Here is a 21637-nt window from a genome sequence, read left to right on the forward strand (position 1 = left end):
GGCTACAATTACTGTACTAAATTATTTGTGGCTACAAAACGTTTAACTAAAAGGAATATTTAAATATATAACGTCTGCAAGCTTCTTCAACTATGGCTTATCATCTACCTTCTACTTTTCTACATTATTAATATATATATATATATATATATGTATATAGGTGTGTATGTGTGTGTGTGTGTAAGTAGTACGGTATAGTACATAAATAATAAATTTTCGTTAAAACGGAAAGGAAAGCATACCAGGTTAGCAAAGGCAAGTTACATATTTCAATACATATTCATTAATATAATATATTATTCGTTTCACTTCGTATCCAGCAAAAGTTCGCAGTGCAGAAAGGATAGCCGTACTTTTCTCTAAACTTTACATATGTATGACTAATGAATCTGGAGAAATATTGCAATAAATTTTAAATTTTGAAATATCCAGGGTGTCACGGAAGGTACCTAGAGACTGTACCTTCTTAAATGCTGATCTCGGATACATGTTTCCAACACAAAGGTTTCTCAAAATAACATAGAGTATTTCATGAACGCAAATCGGGCACTGGTAATTGGATATTTATAGAATTATAAAAGATCTAATGTTTTATTTGGTTCCAAAACAAAAACGGGAAAAATATTCACAGTGAAAATAAGAAGTTCCACATCTTTATTCGCAAAATTTGCTCGGATGCCTACGAGCAACTGAAGTTAAATCAGTTTTTGATGCTTATTACCGGAGTAAAGATTTTAAAGACACTTTTAGGCTGCACCTATTAAATAAGAAATACGCATTATGCCCAATAAGGGGTTTAGTTTAAGTAAACGAGTGTAGATCCATTAGGTTATTTTGAAGCAGGAGAGGTGAATAATGTGCAACGGTCTCGCCGGGACTCAAACCTGCTTCTTTCGAATACACGCCAAGTGAACTACCGTTACAGCACGAGCGCATACTAGAAGGAGGCAGAAAGGAAGTAGTTGTACTCCCTTGAAGTTGGGAAGGATTTTCGGAACCGACCATTTTTGGGGAGGAGACCCGGGTTCGATCTGGACCTTCTGAGAGTGGGCACAGCTACGCGTGCACTGACGTGGGGTACCACATAGTCTCTCCCCCGTCCCTATCCGATATAGGTCTCTTGATGGCTCCCGCTCATAACCATGTTCGCCTGGGTTGACTGTGTCCTGTGTCGGATACCACCTCTGAGGCTCGACTGGGTTGAAATTTCCGGAATTTACTATTTTATTGGAGGCATTTTTATGCCACATAAAATTCGCCACAAAAACACACAATTTATAAAAGCATTATATATTTAGATTTCCAGATGAAATGTTAAGTGCTGGAACACATTTATCCACTTTATTTTTCAATCTTTTTTCAGTTCATTTTATCAATGTCTAGTTTTCTTAGTAAGATGACTTTCATTGCATAAGTTTTATGTTTTGGTCTTCATTTATGAAATATAATGTTCCTCGCCTTTTCGCCTAATAAAATTTAACAGCAGAAACTGAAAATATTTAAAAACTAGCCTATCTTTAGAATTACCAATATAGTGTTGTAGAGACATTAGTGTTTTTTGGAAGCAGGCAAGGTGAAAAATGAGCAATCGCCTTCGCCGGGAATCGAACCACGGATCTCTGGAATACCAGCCCAGCGTGCAGAACCACTGCACCACGAAGGCACGCTACGAAGGCGGGAGAAATACCTTATATAGTCCCACTTTTAAAGGGCGACTGGTGTTTTTAGGGGACCCAATCGCCAAATCCTGGGTGAGGAAAATCATCATCCAACATCCTTTTTAGTTCGGGCGCCACTGTAGAGACATTAGGAATTTTTTGGAAGCAGGCAAGATGAAAAATGTGCACTCGCCTTCGCCGGGAATCGCACCACGGACCTCTGGAATATCGGCCCAACGTGCAGAACCACTACACCACGAAGGCACGCTGAGGAAGGCGGGAAAAATACCTTATACTGTTAATTGTTGCCATGCATTTTTATATTCACTATATTTTTTAAGAACTATTCCCTTGCGCGAAAGCCGCCTAAAGTAAATATCCTAAAAAAGAAAAAGTATATAATGATTTCAATGAATTCAGCTAGTGTGTGATATACATTCCATTAGAGGAAAAGAGAATATGAGTGGTCATTTTTCTTATCTACAACAACCTTCGCGTGTACTGTGTTTACAAGACATAGCAGATGTTCCACTAAAATGATTTTTTTTTCAAAATTTAATATTTACAGCTATTCCGGAAAATTAATGAGTATGCTTATAGGTGACTTCTTTGTCGCCAACAAGAAGGTTCTTTTTATTATTCAAAGAAAAACGTGTTTTTAACCTTGATAATATATGACTGCGTATGCATTGTTCATATGTAGTTGCTCTTAATTATTGAAATAATTCAATTCATGGAGCATCAGATTAGCTGCTAAAGCATAAACACAAGGCCAGTTTTCTCATATGACTATGATTACAGTGTCATAGAACACAACCTAAATTTATATTAATTTCATCAAGGCGTGTTTTAATATTTTAGCTGTTATAATCAAGTTTTTAATCAATGCACATAAACATTGGAGACTTAATTTTAATAACATTCCATTGAAGATAATGAGTTAAGCCAGATGAATATAAGGAACATATGGACGTTCTCAGGGCCGGTTTAGAGACACCGCAACACTTGCAGTTGCAATGGGCCTCTAGAGTGCAAAGAACCAACGTCATGTGAAAATATAATAACTTTAAGTTTAACTTCTCACTGGTGTATTTTGTGTATTTAATTATGGCAAAGCACACTAGGGCTATCTGCCTAAGGAAAGGGATGCCTTCGTGGAGGACTTTCTAAAGAAAACTGGCTCGTATACACGTTACACATAGGGGAAAACCACGAAAACACCCATGCAGCCAGCCCGTTCGCGGGATTCGAACCTCAGACCGAACTACCAGTGTTCAGTGACTTTACTGCTCAGCTGCTGGTGGGCTGAACTTCTCACTGAAACAATACTTTTATAATTTTTTCAATCTTGCCTGAATTGAAATCTAAATAAATGCATTCGTAGTAATAAATAATGTACTGGAACTGCAATTTTAAAGGGTGTAGAGACATTAGGTTAATTGGAAGCAGGAGTCATGAAAAATTAGCAACGCCTTTCCTGGGAATCGAACTGCGGAACTCTCAATTATAGGCTGAGAGTACAGACCACTACACCACGAAAACTTGCTAGGGAAGCGGGAGAAATACCTTATAAGGGAAGCCCGTTCGTTGATTCCATCTTCTAACTTAAGGGGACTCCAAAATTCTCTAAACCGGCCCTGGATCTTCTTTATTTAGATGTAGTCAATTTTGATGAACTTACAAGCATCAGCAAAAGTAAAAATTTAATAAAAATTTATACTTAATTAAAAATTTTTATAAGAGGCTATTGAGGTTTTAATTTAAATAATTATTTATCATGTATATTTAGTTTCTGAAAATCAGTGGTTGAGTCTTTATTCTGAGTTATAGTAAATTGACCCTTCAAGTATAAGCATTAGAACTACACTAATCTGTTTTATATGTAGCGATTTTAAGTAAATCATACTTGACGGTTATTTCGTGATATATAATTTTTAAAATAAAAGTTTCTATACACGGATGTCATGAAAACAATATTAAAATATTGCAATCATCAAAATTACATTAATCGAATGACTAAAGAGTTTAAAGGATAAAATAATGCTTAAAGATGGAAGAAAAATTTAATAAGCAAATTAAGTTTTCTAATTTTCAGAAAATCTACCGCAGCAAATGCAGCAATTACTTTGTTACTTTACATTAGCTATACATATGACATGTGACCCTGTGGTCACCGGAATGAATCACAGCTCATAAAAATATTAAACATTGTAGTTAGACATCTCATGATTTTAATGTATTTTTATTTCAATCAATTATATTAAAAAAAGTGAAAAAACTAACCTAAGAGCTGTTTTTATTGCTTTTAAATCGCTTAGTCTGTTGCTCAGTAAATTTTCAGGTTATATTTGAAAGTTAAATAGCTTAGACTTTACTGAACAACAATACATTGGAGTGTGTAAGGTAACTATTTTATTTCCGACAATGGGGACACGTTGCTCTGTCAAGTTTATCAGTTAAAAATATTAAACCACGGCTCAGAATCCTTGATGAAACCATGTTGCTATTTAAATTACATGGCAGTTAAATGCAATTTTGATGAATGTATGGAACTTTTTAAATAAAGGTTAGTGATAAATATACTTATGATAAATACAGCATTCTATCTTAGATGCCTTAAGAAAAGGTAATAAGTCCTCCATAATGTCATAAAGAGATTTCAAGTGATGTGCAAATTTCACAACCTGTTCTAAATTAAATCTTAGAGAAAACTATTCTAAGCATTTAATAAATTTACGACTATCTTAAGAAAGCAATATCCGGTCTTCAGAATATAATTGATTTCATTTTTTGCTACATAAAAGCATTGTTGTGAAAATGCAAATAACAGATATGTAATAACTTTAATAGTTCAGTAGCTTAATAAAGGAGAAAAAGCAGTGTTCAGTTACTTTAAAATATCAAGGATATACTTACGGAATTTATTTCATTAGTTTAATGCATTTTATTTTAAAACGCAATAATCAGAATTGTATTACTTTTATTATATTTACTCATTTTTTCATACTATTTCACTTCATGTATTGGAGAGATTTCTTCTCTTATCGATGAGTCTACCATAGGAATAGCTTATTATCAAGCAGAAGGAAAGCATGTTAGGGGTCTTGATACACACAAGGCAGACAACTGGATGTGGCCAGCGCATGACCTTCCACAAATTCCATGTTAAAACATAAAACTGGCAGAGCAGCAAAGAGTTTTATGTCAACTATCACTTCCGGGTGATCGTTTGAAAACAAAATCTAATTTGTTTATAAACTTTATGGCTCAATTTTAACTATAAACACTACCCATTTCAGATTATTGTGTTCTCCCATACAATTTGGAATGATAACTGTACATGTGCATGTAAAAATCCGTTCATATGCTTTGATTTTAAAATACCTCATAGCCATATAGTTTTTCGGATTAAAAAATCAGTAACCTGACAATCATGGAATTTTTTAAAGCAGCATTATCTTTAGAAATCCTGATAGAATGTTAAGTGTTGCCATACATTTTTATATATTTGTTATATTATTTTCATTTGTTATACTGTTTCTTTAAATATAATACATAGTGATAACATTGGATGATTCGACACAGAAGTAAAAAGAAACACAAAATTGAGAATTTAAGCAGCTATATTTATTTGTATACTCTTCTTTTATCAGGATCAGATTCAGAAATGTATGTGTGTGTATATATATCTAAGTGTATGTATATTACATATGTGGGATGGCATCGTTCATTATAATCGGATGACGCGACAAGCTGTGAGAATAAATCTTTTACTTTTCCGATGATAGAGAAGTCAGACGATTCCGCCATTAAGACGATGATGCGACTGAAAGATGTTTACATGTAAAAGACGGTCTATTTTCTTCATCTGTAAATATCATCTATTTAAATTCATCCTTCTACACATGTAATCATTTTGTAGTTTGTATATACTATTCGTGTTTCGATTAAATATTCAAGTTCTTTGTAAATTGGACTAGTGTATTAGACCCTAGATAGCCACCTAAGAAGTAAGTTTACAGACATCATATTCCTAGACAGTAACTACCGATTCTACACATATATATATGTATGTATTTATATATAGAGAGAGAGAGAGATGTACGTATATATATACAAAGAAAGATTCTTGTATTAATTTTGATTTAGTTACAATGTTAGATTTTTTTCCACGGTTTCAATTATTAATATTAATAGGGGATTGCCTTGTTTTGATTCCAAATTAATTTTATGTTTAATTTTGGATACTTTATATTTATATGTTATATGTATATATATATCTGTAAGGTATAATAAAATACGATGGCTACGCTCAGAAATAATTGGCAACCTCAAAATTGAATATTCTAAATTTGTTCTTCCCCTAAGTTCATCTTTTCTTCCAAATTCGAGATCTTTCCACTTTACATAGCACTGCTTGCAAAGAGAGATAAAACCTAAAACTAGCCAATCACAGCTTACCTGTACATATGCACCTGCCTAGTATAAATACTGCTTTGCTAGCAATTATTCTCTTTTCAGCGCCCAAAGAGCAAACATCTGATGACAGCCGGAACACATCAAGCATAATGCTTGATAATCTCGGCATAAGTGTAACTTGGAACTTAATTATGTAATTCTTCTTAAGTTTTGCTGCCATGCAAAACTTCTGCGCCGCTATGTTCATTTGTTCTTTATCTAAATCCCATATATTTAAAAATTGTTGGTACTAACAATATTCTAGAACTATCTTGTCTACAAAAACGTGCTGTGATGTGCATTATCAAGGAATAAAACTATGTTTCGAAAAAGCCACCTCTGGAAGTTTTTGATTTACACATCTGTCTTTCTAAACTATGCAGTAAAACCTCACCAACCTTCTTTCTTCAAATATCATGTACATTTAGAATACATTTATATATGGCTAACATTTTCGTGCATTAAGCTGCTGAAACGTTATTAGTAAGGACATAAAGTAAGAAACTTATAACCAATTTTTCACAAAGATCAAAAATTGAAGTTCATGAGTAATAAATTTCAAATAATCCTCTAAATGTAATAAACAACTTAAAAAATGTTAAAGCCAAAACTCTTCAAACAAGCAATACCCCAAATCAAAAAATCAATGAAATTTAAAGAAAAAAGAACACAATAGAAGATGAATTCAATCAACCTCAATGCCATTTCGTCAGGAGGAGGAACACAGAAATCAATTGAAATCTCTCTCCCGCATTCTGTATCCAGAATTATCCAGTGAACCATTTCAATGCATTTTAATTATAACAGTTGCGAGACTGCAGTGTTTCCGACCACAGAACTCCAATTTTATGGACTTTAGATATTCTGAACACCAGAATTATCTGGCTAGCCCGACTGCATCTCTTCTTTCATTCTAGAGCGAATAAAATGCAATTTATTTTTCATCTATTTAAATTTTTATATTTTTCGTACATTTAAATAATATAGTAAATAAAGTATGGTACAAATTTTGGGGAGGTTAATTTTGATTAAATTTAAAATTTAAAGTATTTATTAATTTTGAAAGTTAAATTTGAAAATTAAAGAGAGAGTAAATACGTTTTGTACATAGATCAGTTTTTCCTTGCTTATCCCATGAATCATCACTTATCCAAGAATGGTATTGCTTTTTGACAAACTAATTTATTGATGTCTGTTTCCTTTTCCTCTCAAAATATGAAATGTTACTGCAGACAGTTTTGTTTCTGTTATGGAAATAAAAACAAGATTAATTTTAATTCCCTTCTTTCCAAAATTCATTTAAATCAAATTTATTTCGTTATTTTATATATTCTAATTTATACGTGAATATTTTTTTCATTTAATTATATAAAAATTATTCATTTAACCAATTTTGTTTAGAAAAAATCTATTCTTACTCCATTTTACTGAAACACAATTATTTACTTTTTCAGCTATATATACTCTGAATATTCCGTATTGAAATACATGAGATGAAATACAAGTTCTCCTTACTTTCATTGCGGTAAATAAACAGAAAGAAGACAAACCCGTTCGAAATTTCTTAATATTCGGGAAGATGAAAGTTTTAGCTTTATTCTAGGAGTTCTGGAGTTCATTTAAGCACGACTACTGTTCAACTATTATCATGGTTTTCAAATGACAGAGAAAATAGTGAATAACTTTATTTAAAATTCGTATTAAAATTAGTTCCTTCAAAGAGAAAGTATAAAATCAGACACATAGATTTTCACTGAATTAAAATAACAATTTAGATCTAAATTTCTTTTGAATAAATTCGGATCTAAGAAAACAGTTTGACAGAACACTTTCCGAACAACTTGAAAGTTTCCGTTTAAAGAACGCGGATTAGATTGCATTTTAAAGCGTTCCCTAAAGTTTTCTGCCCTTGGGAGAAGTCAGGATATTTCGAATTTTGTTGCGCAGATTGATCTTCGATCGATGAATGCCTCTATACTGCCCTTTGCCAGAAAGATTTCAATTTTTGCATTTATTACAATAGTTTAGAAAGCTATATCTTGTTTTCTTCGTTTTTAATAATGTTTCGTCTAAACTGAGTTGTAATTTAGTATGATTTTATTAAATATAATATTTCTGGCCGTTTTGACTACTTTTATTCGATGTATCCTTTTTGTTTTAAATTTATTATTATTTTATCAAAGTTAAATATTATTTTAACTTCTAACTGAAAAGGTTGCTTAAGTATTTTATATTTTAATAATCATCTTTTTAACACTGAAATCTTTAAACGTGTTCAAAACTAGAGAGTAAAAACGAAAAGATTGAAACAAAATATAATTTCTCCTTTTCTTTTATTTTCTTTTGCCTCACCTTTTATTTAGTTTTCCTTTTTTAAATTCCTACAATTAGCTCCCACTCACCCTATATCTTGTTCAAATTTTCAGTCTTTAATAAAATACTTTTTATTCATCCACTCAAGTTCAAATACATTTTTAAACTTGTAGTGGATAATACTTGATATTAATACAGTGTTTTCACATATTAAAGTCTTTTCCTACTTATTTATTCCTGTTTATCGGAACTAAAATAAAATTTTTCTTTGTTGACATAAGTAAGAACTGTAATTTTTTTTTTAATATTATTTGTTTTCACCTGATTTCTCTGCAGTGTTCTGCTCCAAAACGATTAGGAATTATTCATTCACTTTTTTAAATTTATATTTACTGGATGCTCGCAAAATATCTGGGAAAATTTTAAACAGCGATAGAGAGGTCCAAAATGCGCTCTTTGTCGTAGAATGGGAGTCCATAAATGACGCTTTGAAACACCAGTACATGGCATAGTTATGGCATCTGAGAAAGGCGTCACTTCCTCTTTGGGATTTACACATCACATATTGCTTTACAACTGCAAAGTTTGCAGTCATCTGATATATTTGGGTAATGATCGGAGGGTGGACGGTGCTTATTTGGTGTACGAATTCAGGTGACAGAACTGTTGAATAGGTAAACATTTAAGCGTGTGCCCCATTAACTCTGCAAAACCGGATCTTTCAGAGTTATCAGATGTGATCTGGGCCGGATTACAAGTGCCAGAAGTCTTAGAGTGGAAGCATGAGTGATTTTACATGATGAATCCATTCCACTTACCGAAATCCATTTCACATGCGTCATTCCACTTATAGAAAGTGCAGTGCATTGACAGCAGAAGACAGTACTTTCCATGTAGATTTCGCCTGTTGGTACCTGCAACAAGCTGTACTACAGTCGGACGTCTACGCATATGTATTATTCACAGACGACGCTATGTTACATTTACACAAGAAGGCCTGTTCGATGACCACCATTTATATGTTTGGGCGCCTCAAAATCCGCATGCAACAAGACCATAAAGAATTTATATTACAGTGGCGACTGGTTTTGGACATATTATTTGATTGGACCGTACATCATACTTACTCGTCGCTTGACTGGACGGACACAGACTTCGACGGAAGAACGTATAGAATCTTCTTACAAAAACATTGCCAGCACAGGTAGCTGACGTTCCTATGTCTATTCGAAACACATTTTGGTTACACCATAATAGTGCTCCCTCCCGCCCATGCTACTACTGATAGCTGGAATTACCAGTTATCACTGTATAATTTTTATTACGCCGCATATGCAAACTGTAGGTGTTGAGAAGAGACCTGTTCGTTGGACACCAGGATCACCAGATTCGTTGTGTTTAGATTTCTTCTTGTGGTGAAAAACATCATGTAGGATCCCCTTGGCATCTGTGAAAATGAACGACATCCATGTATTGGCGGTAGGACCCTCGTTTTCATGTTGCCAATAGCCCATTTAAGCAACAACTGCAAAACAAAGCTCATTAAACATTTTGTTAAGTTTCTTTTGGCCTGTCTTTCTCACGGCTTTCACATTTTCTTCGTAAGCAGTGATTAAAAGCGTTATTTTGAGACAAACATACTATGACAGAAAGTACTTATTTGGTCCCTTCTGTTCTACCACCGTTTAAAACTTTGCCAGATATTTTCCGAGCACCCTGTCCAAGCATAAGGGAAAAGCATAAAACTTGCCAAACTAATTTTGATTGACGATAGTGCTTTAAATTTTCTTTCATTTTGATATTTGCCATTTTTATCCTATAAAGACTGCTTAAAACAGATGTCTCTGAAATACGTCATTTCAAAATTATTCTTTATCACGTGAATTTTATGAAACGTTATTATATATTTATGCAGTGTTTTAGTCAATAATAATATTTCAACTTGGGAATAAAAATTTTATCAATCAGTGGAAAAAATGCAGAGCCATAATTTCAGTATTCTTAATATTTTACCGAATTTCAATCTGAGCATTCTTACCCTCGCTTACTGTGCTGCAAATATGCGATCCGCTACCTCGTTTCTTTTACTATGCATAATTATATGAATATGTAAAAATCCTGTGTCTGTTGTTCTTCAAGAATGTTTTTTGTCAGCAAATGTTAACCCGGCCACAATTGCTGCTACATCTCTATGCATAAACTCCATGCATGTACATTTTGCTCAAAACATTATTATCATATATAAAGTGATGAAAACGGAAGGCGCATGTATTCGAAATAAATATATTTATTGCATTGTGGTTTATATAGTTGGAATGAGCTCAAAAATTGGGTTCACTCGATAAATTGGCGCGGAGAAGATTTGAACTCCTTAAATCATTTTCTGTTGCGAGTTGATCCTTTTATATTGATTTCTGTGGCGTTCGCCGGACTTAACTCCTTTAAATTACTTTCTGTGAGCATTCATGAAAAAAAAACTGTGTCTAAGAGCTATTTTCAGATCTACATGTGAGAATTATGGAGACAATACGAGCATAGCCAAGACATAATTCGAGCTATAAGTAACACTCATATTATATAGTTTTTTCTTGTGTTAATGCAATAAACACACTGAATTTTCGGATTCAGAGTGATATATGCATGTAATATATTCAGGAGCAGGAATTTAGGTGTCGTAGAAGTGTTGATCCATAATGACTAGGAAATTGGAGGCGAAGGCAGATTAAATCTTTAGTTTTATTTTCAGCAACATTTTGCAACAACGGCACACCATATGCAACTGTTCCAAAACGCTTACATTTTTGATAACTTTGTAGTAAGAAGGCAGCAGCAGACGGACAGCAGTGCAGCTAGGCCTAAGCGTGGAAAGCAAGTGCCTAATGTTCAGGATGAAATCTCAAGTAAAACTGAGTTTTGGTTTTCAAAGCATTTTGATTGGACAGTTAATATTGCTCTAAAATTACTATTGGCTGGTTTAGTTCCATTTACATCATCCTAATTACGTAAGAATCGTATGACATAGAATAGTCTCGAAATGACGCAGTGCACAGAGGGGTTACTATTTTTAGAATTGGGAAGGGAAATTTACGTTGCTAATTTAATCTTTTACATATTCTTTATTTTCTTACATATCCCCCCCCCGCTTCAAGAAGAAAAAGGCGTAGCGACAGAGAAGCCTTTTTAAAGAAAAAGCGTTAAAGCACTATCAAATAAAAAAAAAACATAATTCATAAAATTTTGATCCTGTAATGTATAATTTATAAATATCATTTTTTTTGAATAAATTCTTAAATTTTAGAGTCCTATTGAATTTTTCAGCATTTCAGTCCAAAAGTCTTTTTGCTTGAGAGTTCACATAACCATAATTCTTCAGGGGAGCTTCTTGTTATCATAGAATATCCCAAACTCTATCTATCAAAATCTATCAAATCTATTTAATATACTTACGCTAAATACAAGGTTGTTTTTACGATTTTGATTGTTTTGAATATATTTGATTTATATACTTTCTGTGTTCTTCGTAACATAGTGGTACCCTCGGTGGGACCGGGTGCTGTGAATTAGAATTTTCCGATTTAACTTTTGATTTTGAACTTCGATTTTGAATATACTTTGTAGATGGATTTGATCGCTTTAAAGGCTCAAAGAAGAGGACTTAGAATTGCGTTTTCTCAAACCTCAAGGAAAACCGAAAGTGAATTAACTAAAGTAAGAGATTTAAAAATACTTTCGATTTTGAAGTGTCAACTTTGTGATAAATTCCAGAGACTTGACGTATGCCAGAGTGCTATATCGCAGCAGATTTTGCAGACTGAAGATGGAGAAAAATTATTTAATGATGATTTTCAAGAAGCAGATGATTACTGAGATAAGTTTCTAGAACAGTGTGCTCAAATAGATGCGGAAATACAAGCCTCCTCTCTTCCAAGTAACTCCGAATCTAGGAAATTTAAATTGCCTAAAATTGAGCTTAAAAAATTCAGTGGTGAAGCTAAATATTACCTGACTTTTTGGAGTCAGTTCCAAAAAATCCACGACGACAAAAGTGTCGCTGATGAAGATAAAATGCAGTATTTGTTGCAGGCCATGGAACCCAAATCGAAGGCAGAACGCCTAGTTCTTAGCTTCCCGGCAACGGCAGCTAATTATACTAAAGCCATCGAACAACTAAGAGAGCTCTTTGGACGCGAAGATTTACTTGTGCAAATCTATGTGAGAGACTTGTAAGCCTAGTGATGAAGAACGCTGTAACCGGAAGAACAAAAACTGATATACCCTCCCTGTATGATGAACTAGAAGGAAAATTGCGTGCGTTGGAAAGTTTGGGGAGAACCCAAGAAAAATATGGGGATTTTTTGACCCCCTTAGTGGAAAGTTGCTTACCAGAAGAAGTACTGATGGCATGGGAAAGAAGTAGAAATCACGACTCCATTGAAACTAAAGGTACTCGATCCTTGCAACATTTAATGAATGTCTTAAAACAGGAAGTTAAGGGGGAAGAGATGGTTCTACGTGCAAGAACTGGTTTCGCTTCCCAACAGAACCATCGCAAGAAAGACTTTAACCACGAACAGGTAAAGCAAATGAACCCGTAACAGCGTCAGCTCTAGTAAGTCTTGAGAATTCAGGTAAGAGTGTTCCGAACTGTAATTTTTGTGAAAAGAAACATTTTAGTGAAAAATGTTACTCCGAAAAAAAAAAAAATGACTGGCTGAAAAACAACAATTGTTGTTGAAAAAAGGTGCTTGTTTTTCTTGTCTGAAAAGAGCGAGTCATATTAGTAAATTTTGTCCTTTGAAAGGTAAGTTAAGTTGTTCTATTTGCAAAAGTTGTAGTCATTTTGATGTAATGTGTAATCAAACGCTAAAAAATAATGATCAGATACGTGTTACGTGTTTCAAAAGAGAGTTCTCTTTCTAACTGTGGCAGAAGCGGAACTGTATTTTTGCAAACGCTTTGCGTCCGAATTCGGTGTCAAGGTCGTGTGAAAATTATTCGCTGCATAATTGATAGCGGAAGCCAAAGTAGCTACGTTAGTGAAAGTATGATGAGTCAGCTTAAAGCATCTCCACTTCGTGAGGAGACAGTTATACATGCACTGTTTGAGGGGGGGAAGAAACGAAACCTAAACAACATGAAGTGTTTGCGGTCGAGGTCAGCAATTTAAAAGGAACGTTTGCATCTAGTTTTCAAGCACTTTCTGAAAAAAGGATTTGCGGTTTTATTCCTAAGGTTAAGGATAAAGAGATTTTGAATGAATTAGAAGAAAAAGAAATCGAATTTTTTGATCCGTTGCGAAAGGAAATTGAAATTAACCTTTTAATCGGAGCAGATGTTATAAGAAAATTATTGATGGGAAATTCTATTGAATTACAGTCCGGGGTAACGGCTGTCGAAACGAAACTTGGGTGGACGGTATTTGGAAAACGAAATTCGGGTGAAAAGGATAATATTTTGAAAACATTTTCAATGCATGTCAGTAGAGTTCCTTTGAATGAGTTATGGGAACTCGAAAAAATAGGAATATGCGCTCCAATCGAAACTGTTAAAATGAAAGAAAGTTTTAATTTACCTGAATTTGAGAATAAAATGAAAATTCTTCCAGATGGAAGATATGAAGTAGAACTTCCGTGGAAATATGATACGACACATTTAACCGATAATAAAGAATTATCCTGGAAAAGGTATCAAAAGATGATCTATAAACTCAGATGTAGTAAATTTTTCGATGATTATCAAAATGTGTTCAAAGAATGGGAAAGGTTGAATATTATTGAACGTGTACGAGAAAACGAACTGAATAATGAAGGTCATTATTTGCCGCATAGGCCTGTAATCAAATTAGGAAGTGAAACCACGAAAATTCGTCATGATTTTGACGCTTCTGCATCTGAGAAAGGGAAACTCTCTTTGAACGAATGTTTGTGTAAAGGAATAAATCTTATTGAATTAATACCTGATATTATAGATCGTTTTAGAATGTATCCGATTGGTATTAGGGCCGATATTGAAAAAGCTTTTTTAATGTTATCCGTCGCATCTAAAGATAGACATTTTCTCAGATTTTTTTTCCCATGCAATGAAGGGCAACTAATTTATAGGCATTGCAGAGTTGTGCTTGGAGTTTCTTCCAGCCCCTACTTTTTGAACGCATCTATAATGCATCTATTAGAACAGCGTTTCCCAACCTTTTTTGGTCAAGGCACACTTGTCGCGGGGAAAAAAATCACGAGGCACACCACCATTAGAAAATGTTAAAAAATTAACTCTGTGCCTATATTGACTATAATAAAGTAATTCTCTTGAATAGGAATCAAATAAGCACAAAGAAAGTATTTTATAATTATGTACTTTATTATGAAATATTAAGTAAACAGAATAGTGAAAAATTATAAAATACTTTCAGTGCGAAACCTGGGCCTGTTTGGCTGAACACAAAGCTGATATTCTGGCTGGAATCGAAGAAAGACACACACGTAGCTCTTCGTCAACAGTTCTCAGTCTCTCTCTGTATTTGGTTTTCATAGCAATCATGCTTGAAAAGCTAATCTCACACAGATATGTAGTGGGAAAAGGGAGCAATGTCAAAATAGCTTTGTTTGCCAGAAGGAGAAACTCCTTGGCAGTATCCAACCAAAAACTGTCCAAAGGTAGATCAGCAAATCTTAGCTTGCAACCACGATTTTGTCTCAGTTCAATTAGTTCCTCCTGCTCCTGTAAAGTCATTTCCTTTCCAACAACTGATGCTGAGCTATAAGGGTCCCTAACCCAGTCAAGACATTCAGTGGAGACTGAAGAGAAATAAAATGATAACTTCTCCTCAAGAGTTTTTAAATGCTTAACTATTATCTCACACAGTGCAGCAGTGTGAACTCCTTGCCATTGCATGGTGAGTGTGAACATTTCAAGATTGCCACTTTCCACGTGTTGATGCCAGAGTTGCACCTTTGAACGGAATCCATTTTTATTTTATCTGTACTTGTAAGCAGGTTTTCATTTCGGCCTTGCATTCGGGTGTTCAATTCATTCAGATGATGAAATATATCTGCCAGGTATGCCAGCCTTGCACACCACTCATCACTTGCAAGCTGCTTTGCGTAATCTGACCCCTCATTTGTCAGAAACACTTTAAGTTCCTCCCGCAGCTCATACACACGAACCAAGACCTTGCCACGCGACAACCACCGGACCTCCGTATGAAACAGCAAGGTTTTATGCTTTGCTCCCATCTCCTCACACAAAGCTGCAAATATGCGACTTTTCATGGGTCGTGACTTTACAATGTTTACCATGCGCACAACATCATCCAACGCATGAACTAAGGCTGATGGTAAAGTCTTGGCTACGAGGGCCTCGCGGTGTAAAAAACAATGCGTAATAATCACATCTGGATTTCTTTCCTTCACTCTGCTTACAAAGCCTTTGGTGCGCCCGACCATGGCTGCAGCTCCATCGGTGCAGACACTTGTGCAGTTTTCCCACTTAAGTCCTCCTTGTTCAAGGTATTCTGATGTGACCCGAAAAATTTCTTCTCCTGTTGTTTTTTCTATCAATACCTTGCAAAAAAAGAAGTTTTCTCTAATTGCATCACCATCAACAAAACGCACATTAGCTAAGAGTTGAGCATGTCCACTGATATCAGTAGACTCGTCAAGTTGCAATGCAAATTTCTCACTGATACGGATCTTTTCCAAAACCACACTTTCGATGTCTGCAGACATGTCATTAATACGTCTGGAAATTGTGTTGTTTGAGAGAGGGACTTTGGCTATTTCCTTTGCTGCTTCAGGTCCGAGCATCTCCTCTACAACAGCTTTGCAGGCAGGAAGTATTAATGTCTCTGCCACAGTGTGCGACTTTTTTGTCTTGGCTATAAGTTCAGCAACTTGATAGCTAGCTTTAAGAGCTCTTTCATTTACCTTTGTTGTTTTTCTCATAAAAGTTGCCTGTTTCTCCATGTTGTCACGCAGGCGAGCAAAATAGTCCACATTCTTGTTTTGAAGCAAAGGGTGTTTCGTTTGGAGATGGCATTTAAGTTTGCTTGGGACCATAGCACTGTTAGCTAGCTTTTCACCACACACCACGCACAGTGGAGTTGGTTTGTGTTCATCTCCAGTGAAAGTAAATCCAACTGACATATAGCTTTCGCTATATTGCCTTGCGCCAGAGAATTTAACCATCTTTGCTTTCTTTTGACCCCCACTCATACTCGGGCTCTCATCTGGCTCCAGATTTTGTTCAGAGTCCAGTTCTTTCCTTTTCAAAAACTTGTCCATCACTGCAGTATCAGTGTCTCTCTCCTCACAGCAGCCGTTGTCTCTCTGACACTGTGTGAGGCGTCTGCCTGCGTCTCATGGGGGCGGGGACACGGCGGACACTTGTCAAGATTGGCAGGGGGAGGAGTTATAGCACTGCACAGCGCCGTGACCACCTATGACACTGGCGGCGGGAGTGACGGGAGGAGTTATAGCGGGCGAACAGCACCGTGACACCCAGACCCGGCGGCACACCACGGTGCTTCAGACGGCACACTGGTGTGCCGCGGAACAGCGGTTGGGAACCGCTGTATTAGAAAACTGTCCACGTCAATATAGTGAAGTTGCTCAAAAATTGAAATCGTCATTTTATGTGGATAATTATTTATCTAGTGTTTCTAGTATTGATGAATAGTTTACCTTTATTGAACATTCCATATTAATCATGTCAAATGGATGTTTTAACTTGCGCGGTTTTGAAAGCAATGTGGCTGGTACAAATGTTGACAAACATTCAGGGGATACTTCCGTTTTGGGGTAATTTGGAATTTGGATAATGATACGCTGAGGTGCTGCACAGATACAGATACATTGACCTGTGATACGAAAATCACAAAGAGGACAATTTTGACAATTGTGCAGACAATTTTTGATCCTATTGGTTGATTATCGCCAACTACATTGCTTCCGAAACTGTTATTGCAAAAATTGTGGAAAGTGAAAATTGCATGGGATGATGAATTGTCTCCAAATGATGTAAATATATTTTTGAACTGGTTTAAAGAACTTAATGTTTTGAAATGTGTTACTTTGCCTTGATACTTGTTTATCAATGACACGTCTGAACTACATGTATTTGTGCATGCTTGCAAGGGGGCGTATGCAGCGTGTGTCTTTGTTCGATCAGTATTTAATTCTGAAGTAAAAATAAATCTCGTACGGGCGAAGTCTAGAGTATCGTCTTTGAAATCTTTACATTTCTCGCTTAGAATTAATGGCCTGTTGTATAGGTTCTAGACTTGCAAATTCTATTATCAAGGCTCTCAGTTTGCCCGATTTAAAAGTTAACTTCTGGTCTGATTCAACCACTGCTCTTTGGTGGATAACAGAACTAGGAAATTGGTCGTTTTCGTCGAAAATAGGGTTAAAGAGATTCAAGAGTTGACGCGAGGTCATTTATGGAGACATGTCCCAGGAAAACTGAATATTGCCGACTTGTTATCGCGCGGATGTTTTGCGAAGCAAATGCTTCGGTCTAGATGGTGGGAAGGCCCCTTGTGGTTGTGAGAAGGCCCTGAAAACTGGCCCACTGGTGAGATTATTTGTTTGCATGAAAAATACGAGTCCGTCTGTGTCCGCTAGGGGCGGGGCTAGCGCGGCCATCTTGGGGTCAGAGCGTTGCGCAGCTCAGTCTGCATCTAGCCGTGCTAGTGAGAGGTTCGTGCTGTGCTCCGTTCAGATACTGTGACGGTTTGAAATGTCTGCGTTAATTGAAAATCCCGCGAGCTGCGAGGTGCGCTCAGTAATAAGGTTTCTGACTGCAAAAAACTGTAAACCGATAGAAATCTATCGGCAGCTTCGTGAAGTGTATGGGGACAACATTATCACTGAAGGTGGAGTGCGTCAGTGGGTCATAAGATTTCAAAATGGCCGAACCAATGTTCACGACGAAGATCGAAGTGGGAGACCCAGCATAGTGACCGCCGAACTTCTCGAAAAAGTCGATGCTAAAGTCCGTGAAAATCGAAATTTCACAATAACGGAACTTTCTTTGAGTTTTCCACAAATTTCGCGAAGTTTGTTGCACGAAATCATCAGCGAAAAGCTTGGTTACCACAAGTTTTGTGCAAGGTGGAAGGCAAGAAGAGGTAACGAAGTGGTTGAAGGCGCAGGCGGCCGAATTTTTCGACGAAGGAATTTCCAAGCTCGTACATCGCTACGATAAATGCCTTAATTTGTATGGTGACTATGTAGAAAAGTAGTATTTGAGTGTGGCTTTCATCTGTATATAATAAAATTTGTTTCCTATACTTTGTTTATTTTTTTATTCCAAAACGTAATCTACTTTCTGGATAGCCCTCGTATCTACTAATGTTTAACTACTGTTGGTTGGTAAATTTTATTGCTCTTGGATAACTTTTTTATAAGTGCGGAAATATTTGACTGTTTTCCATAAATTTGGAATCCTCTGAAAGCCCTTCCGGAGAGGAATATTTTGACACATCTTTCAAGAATTTTGGACATTTTTTCGAAATCTTACAGGAATTTTTGGACTTTGGCAGATCCGTTAATTAGAAGTACAACAGTGCAACATAGGATTTTGAGTTCATCATTCAAGCAACTTACATCAAATTATCATTCAAAACTGGAGTTAATGCACAGTTTGGATTAATAATGGATACCCTCCACTTGTTCAAGAAGCAATAGGACTAATTTATACAACTTCTCGGATATCCCCGGTATTTTAGAATAACTTATTAAGATTTTGGTAAAAGCGCAGAATAGGCTGCATCAACAAAGTTCAATAGGAGGAGCTTCGTGACGTCATTAAATGGGTGGGACTCAGCTTATGACGTCACAATGTAGTCTCGCATTTACACTATGTGCACTTTCTATTTTCTCTTAAAAATAACAATAATAAATTGTTTATTATTGTAAATTAATATCAAATTCTTTACTTTTAATTTACATTTATAACATTTAAGCTTAGGCGTTACTGATAATAAGTATAATAAATTGTTTATATTTAAAATTACCATGATACAGTGAGCGAATTCTACCAATTATTAAAACGATAAACAACGTCGCAGTCTCTAATAGTTGTATAGCTTCAATATTTTCAAAGATTTTTATTAAATTATTAATATTTTTTTTATTAATTTTTTTATTTATACAAATAAACTATTTTTTAATTTAAATTCATATTGTGGAACATTTCAATTTTATCATTTTTACAAATTACCTTCTTGCTACATAACGACATAATTCCTTACATACCAATAATTAGACAATTTTCATTATTTCTAAAAATTTTAAACTTTACATTAATAAAAAAAGAATATTTTTTATTGCATGTGAACATCATTACACAGCTTTCATATCAGTTTATAAAATTCCTAAATCACGCCATATTCTGTGTAGGTCTGCTAGAATTCTACGCATTAATAAATAAAAAAATCTAATTTCTCAGAAGATCTCTCAAAGAAAATAATATAATAAAATAAATACTACAAACTTGGAACACTAAGCAATGCTTCACATGCGCACACACACACATATTATCAATGAACTCATATTATCAAGTGCAATTATGATACCAAACACTACGTATTAAAATATGAGGTAAACGTTACTTCAAGGGTTAAAGTTTACAGTTTTGCTACTGTTGAGTCGATCGTCGAACTATCCATATATATCGTAAGTCGGAAAGCGTTATAAACATATCAAAAACAAAAAATGAAAAATACAATTTAAATGAAAAATTATGTCTTAAATATAATTCACAATTAAAACAACAATACAAATTTAAAATAGACAAACGATATGTTAAACATTGCACATAAATAAAGTTACATTACTCCTCGACATCACGCACAATCTCGTTTTCCCTTTTACACAACGATCAGTATTCGCTCGAAAAACATCAAAGAATTCCACAAACTCGGTGTCCATGTGCTCATTTATCTATTTTCACTTAAAGAAAAATCAGAGAATTGCTCAAACTCGGCATTGCGCACCACATTGGCTTTGCCCATGTGAACATCGATCTATTTTACTTAAAAAAATCAGGAATTAAATAAATTCTCCATTGCTCATATACTCAGAAATTTACTTTCACTTAAAGAAATCAGAGAATTGCAGAAACTCGCGCGGAACCAACTCCCTTGCTTCGAGATGCAAAAAATGTGTCCAGAAAAATTATACAAAACAAAAATAAAGCTGCCAGAATAATGCAACTATCAAACATCCAAACTGTCATATTAGAAAAGCACCCAATATTTTACTTAAGTCAATAATAATAAATGAAACTTACCTTCAGTCCTCTCCTTTTACAGAATATATGGGTGTGATCTCACTGAGAAATATACGCATCAGTTTGCTGGCGTCAGATTTCTTGTGTTTCCTTCTCCAAATATATTCCGCAAGATAGGAATCAAACTGTCCTTTTGCCTTACTAGAGCCACGGAAACTTTTTTTGATTGCTGCCCAAGTTCCTTCAATACTATTGGTATGCGCACCTGTTTCTGGATCTTTAAAACTCAAGCTATGATTGACTTTCAGTTGCGCATACCCTTCGAACTCGAGACAGTCGTACGCTTTCCAACAATCGGATATAATAATCGATCCTGGTAGAACATTCTCTTTAATGATTTCTAGCAATGTTTCCGGCCCACCAGCGGCCGAGCGGTAAAGTCGCTGAACACTGGTAGTTCGGTCCGAGGTTCGAATCCCGCGAACGGGCTGGCTGCATGGGCGTTTTCGTGGTTTTCCCCATGTGTAACGTGTATACGAGCCAGTTTCCCTTAGAAAGTCCTCCACGAAGGCATCACTCCCCTTAGGCAGATAGCCCTCGAGGCTTTGCCATAATCACACACACACACACTAGCAATGTTTCGGCACCTCTGTTTTCAACAACTCTAAAGACGCATTTATCTGTTCCTCTCTCAACCAAACCAAAAACCCATTTTCCTTCTACTCTTCCCTCTATGTTACTTTTGCTTGCCAAACTTGCTTTCGTCGATTTCGACAATGACACCTTCCCCACCCAACTTAACATTCTCCTTCAAACATAACTCCATGCATACTTCTCTACAAAAACTTTTCCAATCTGTCACCGTATTTTTAGCAATACGTATTCCGTTCGTATAAAATCATTCCCGCACTTACCCAACCACATATAGGTAACTCGCAAAACATCACACATGCTCAATTTACTCTTCGCAAACCAGGAGT

General features: G+C 35.4%; 1 protein-coding gene and 1 non-coding gene across 2 annotated transcripts; both read right to left on the bottom strand.

Annotated features, from left to right (window-relative positions):
• Positions 1-1589: 1589 nt before the first annotated feature.
• On the bottom strand, positions 1590-1663 carry TRNAT-GGU (transfer RNA threonine (anticodon GGU)). The gene has a single exon. It is a non-coding gene; the product is annotated as a tRNA-Thr (tRNA).
• Positions 1664-15274: 13611 nt separating this feature from the next.
• Positions 15275-16705, bottom strand: LOC118181581 (zinc finger BED domain-containing protein 5-like). Its single transcript, XM_035350737.2, has one exon. It carries the CDS (start codon positions 16703-16705, stop codon positions 15275-15277), a length of 1431 nt encoding a protein of 476 aa, XP_035206628.2.
• Positions 16706-21637: the final 4932 nt, after the last annotated feature.

This window comes from Stegodyphus dumicola, chromosome 8 (assembly GCF_044657685.1).
Source record: "Stegodyphus dumicola isolate Sdum_Otavi_A_Nest chromosome 8, ASM4465768v1".
Taxonomy (NCBI): domain Eukaryota; kingdom Metazoa; phylum Arthropoda; class Arachnida; order Araneae; family Eresidae; genus Stegodyphus; species Stegodyphus dumicola.

Bases quoted from the DNA above. Each gene is read 5' to 3' on its own strand.
- LOC118181581 (XM_035350737.2), bottom strand. From the start codon at position 16,705: ATGGACAAGTTTTTGAAAAGGAAAGAACTGGACTCTGAACAAAATCTG.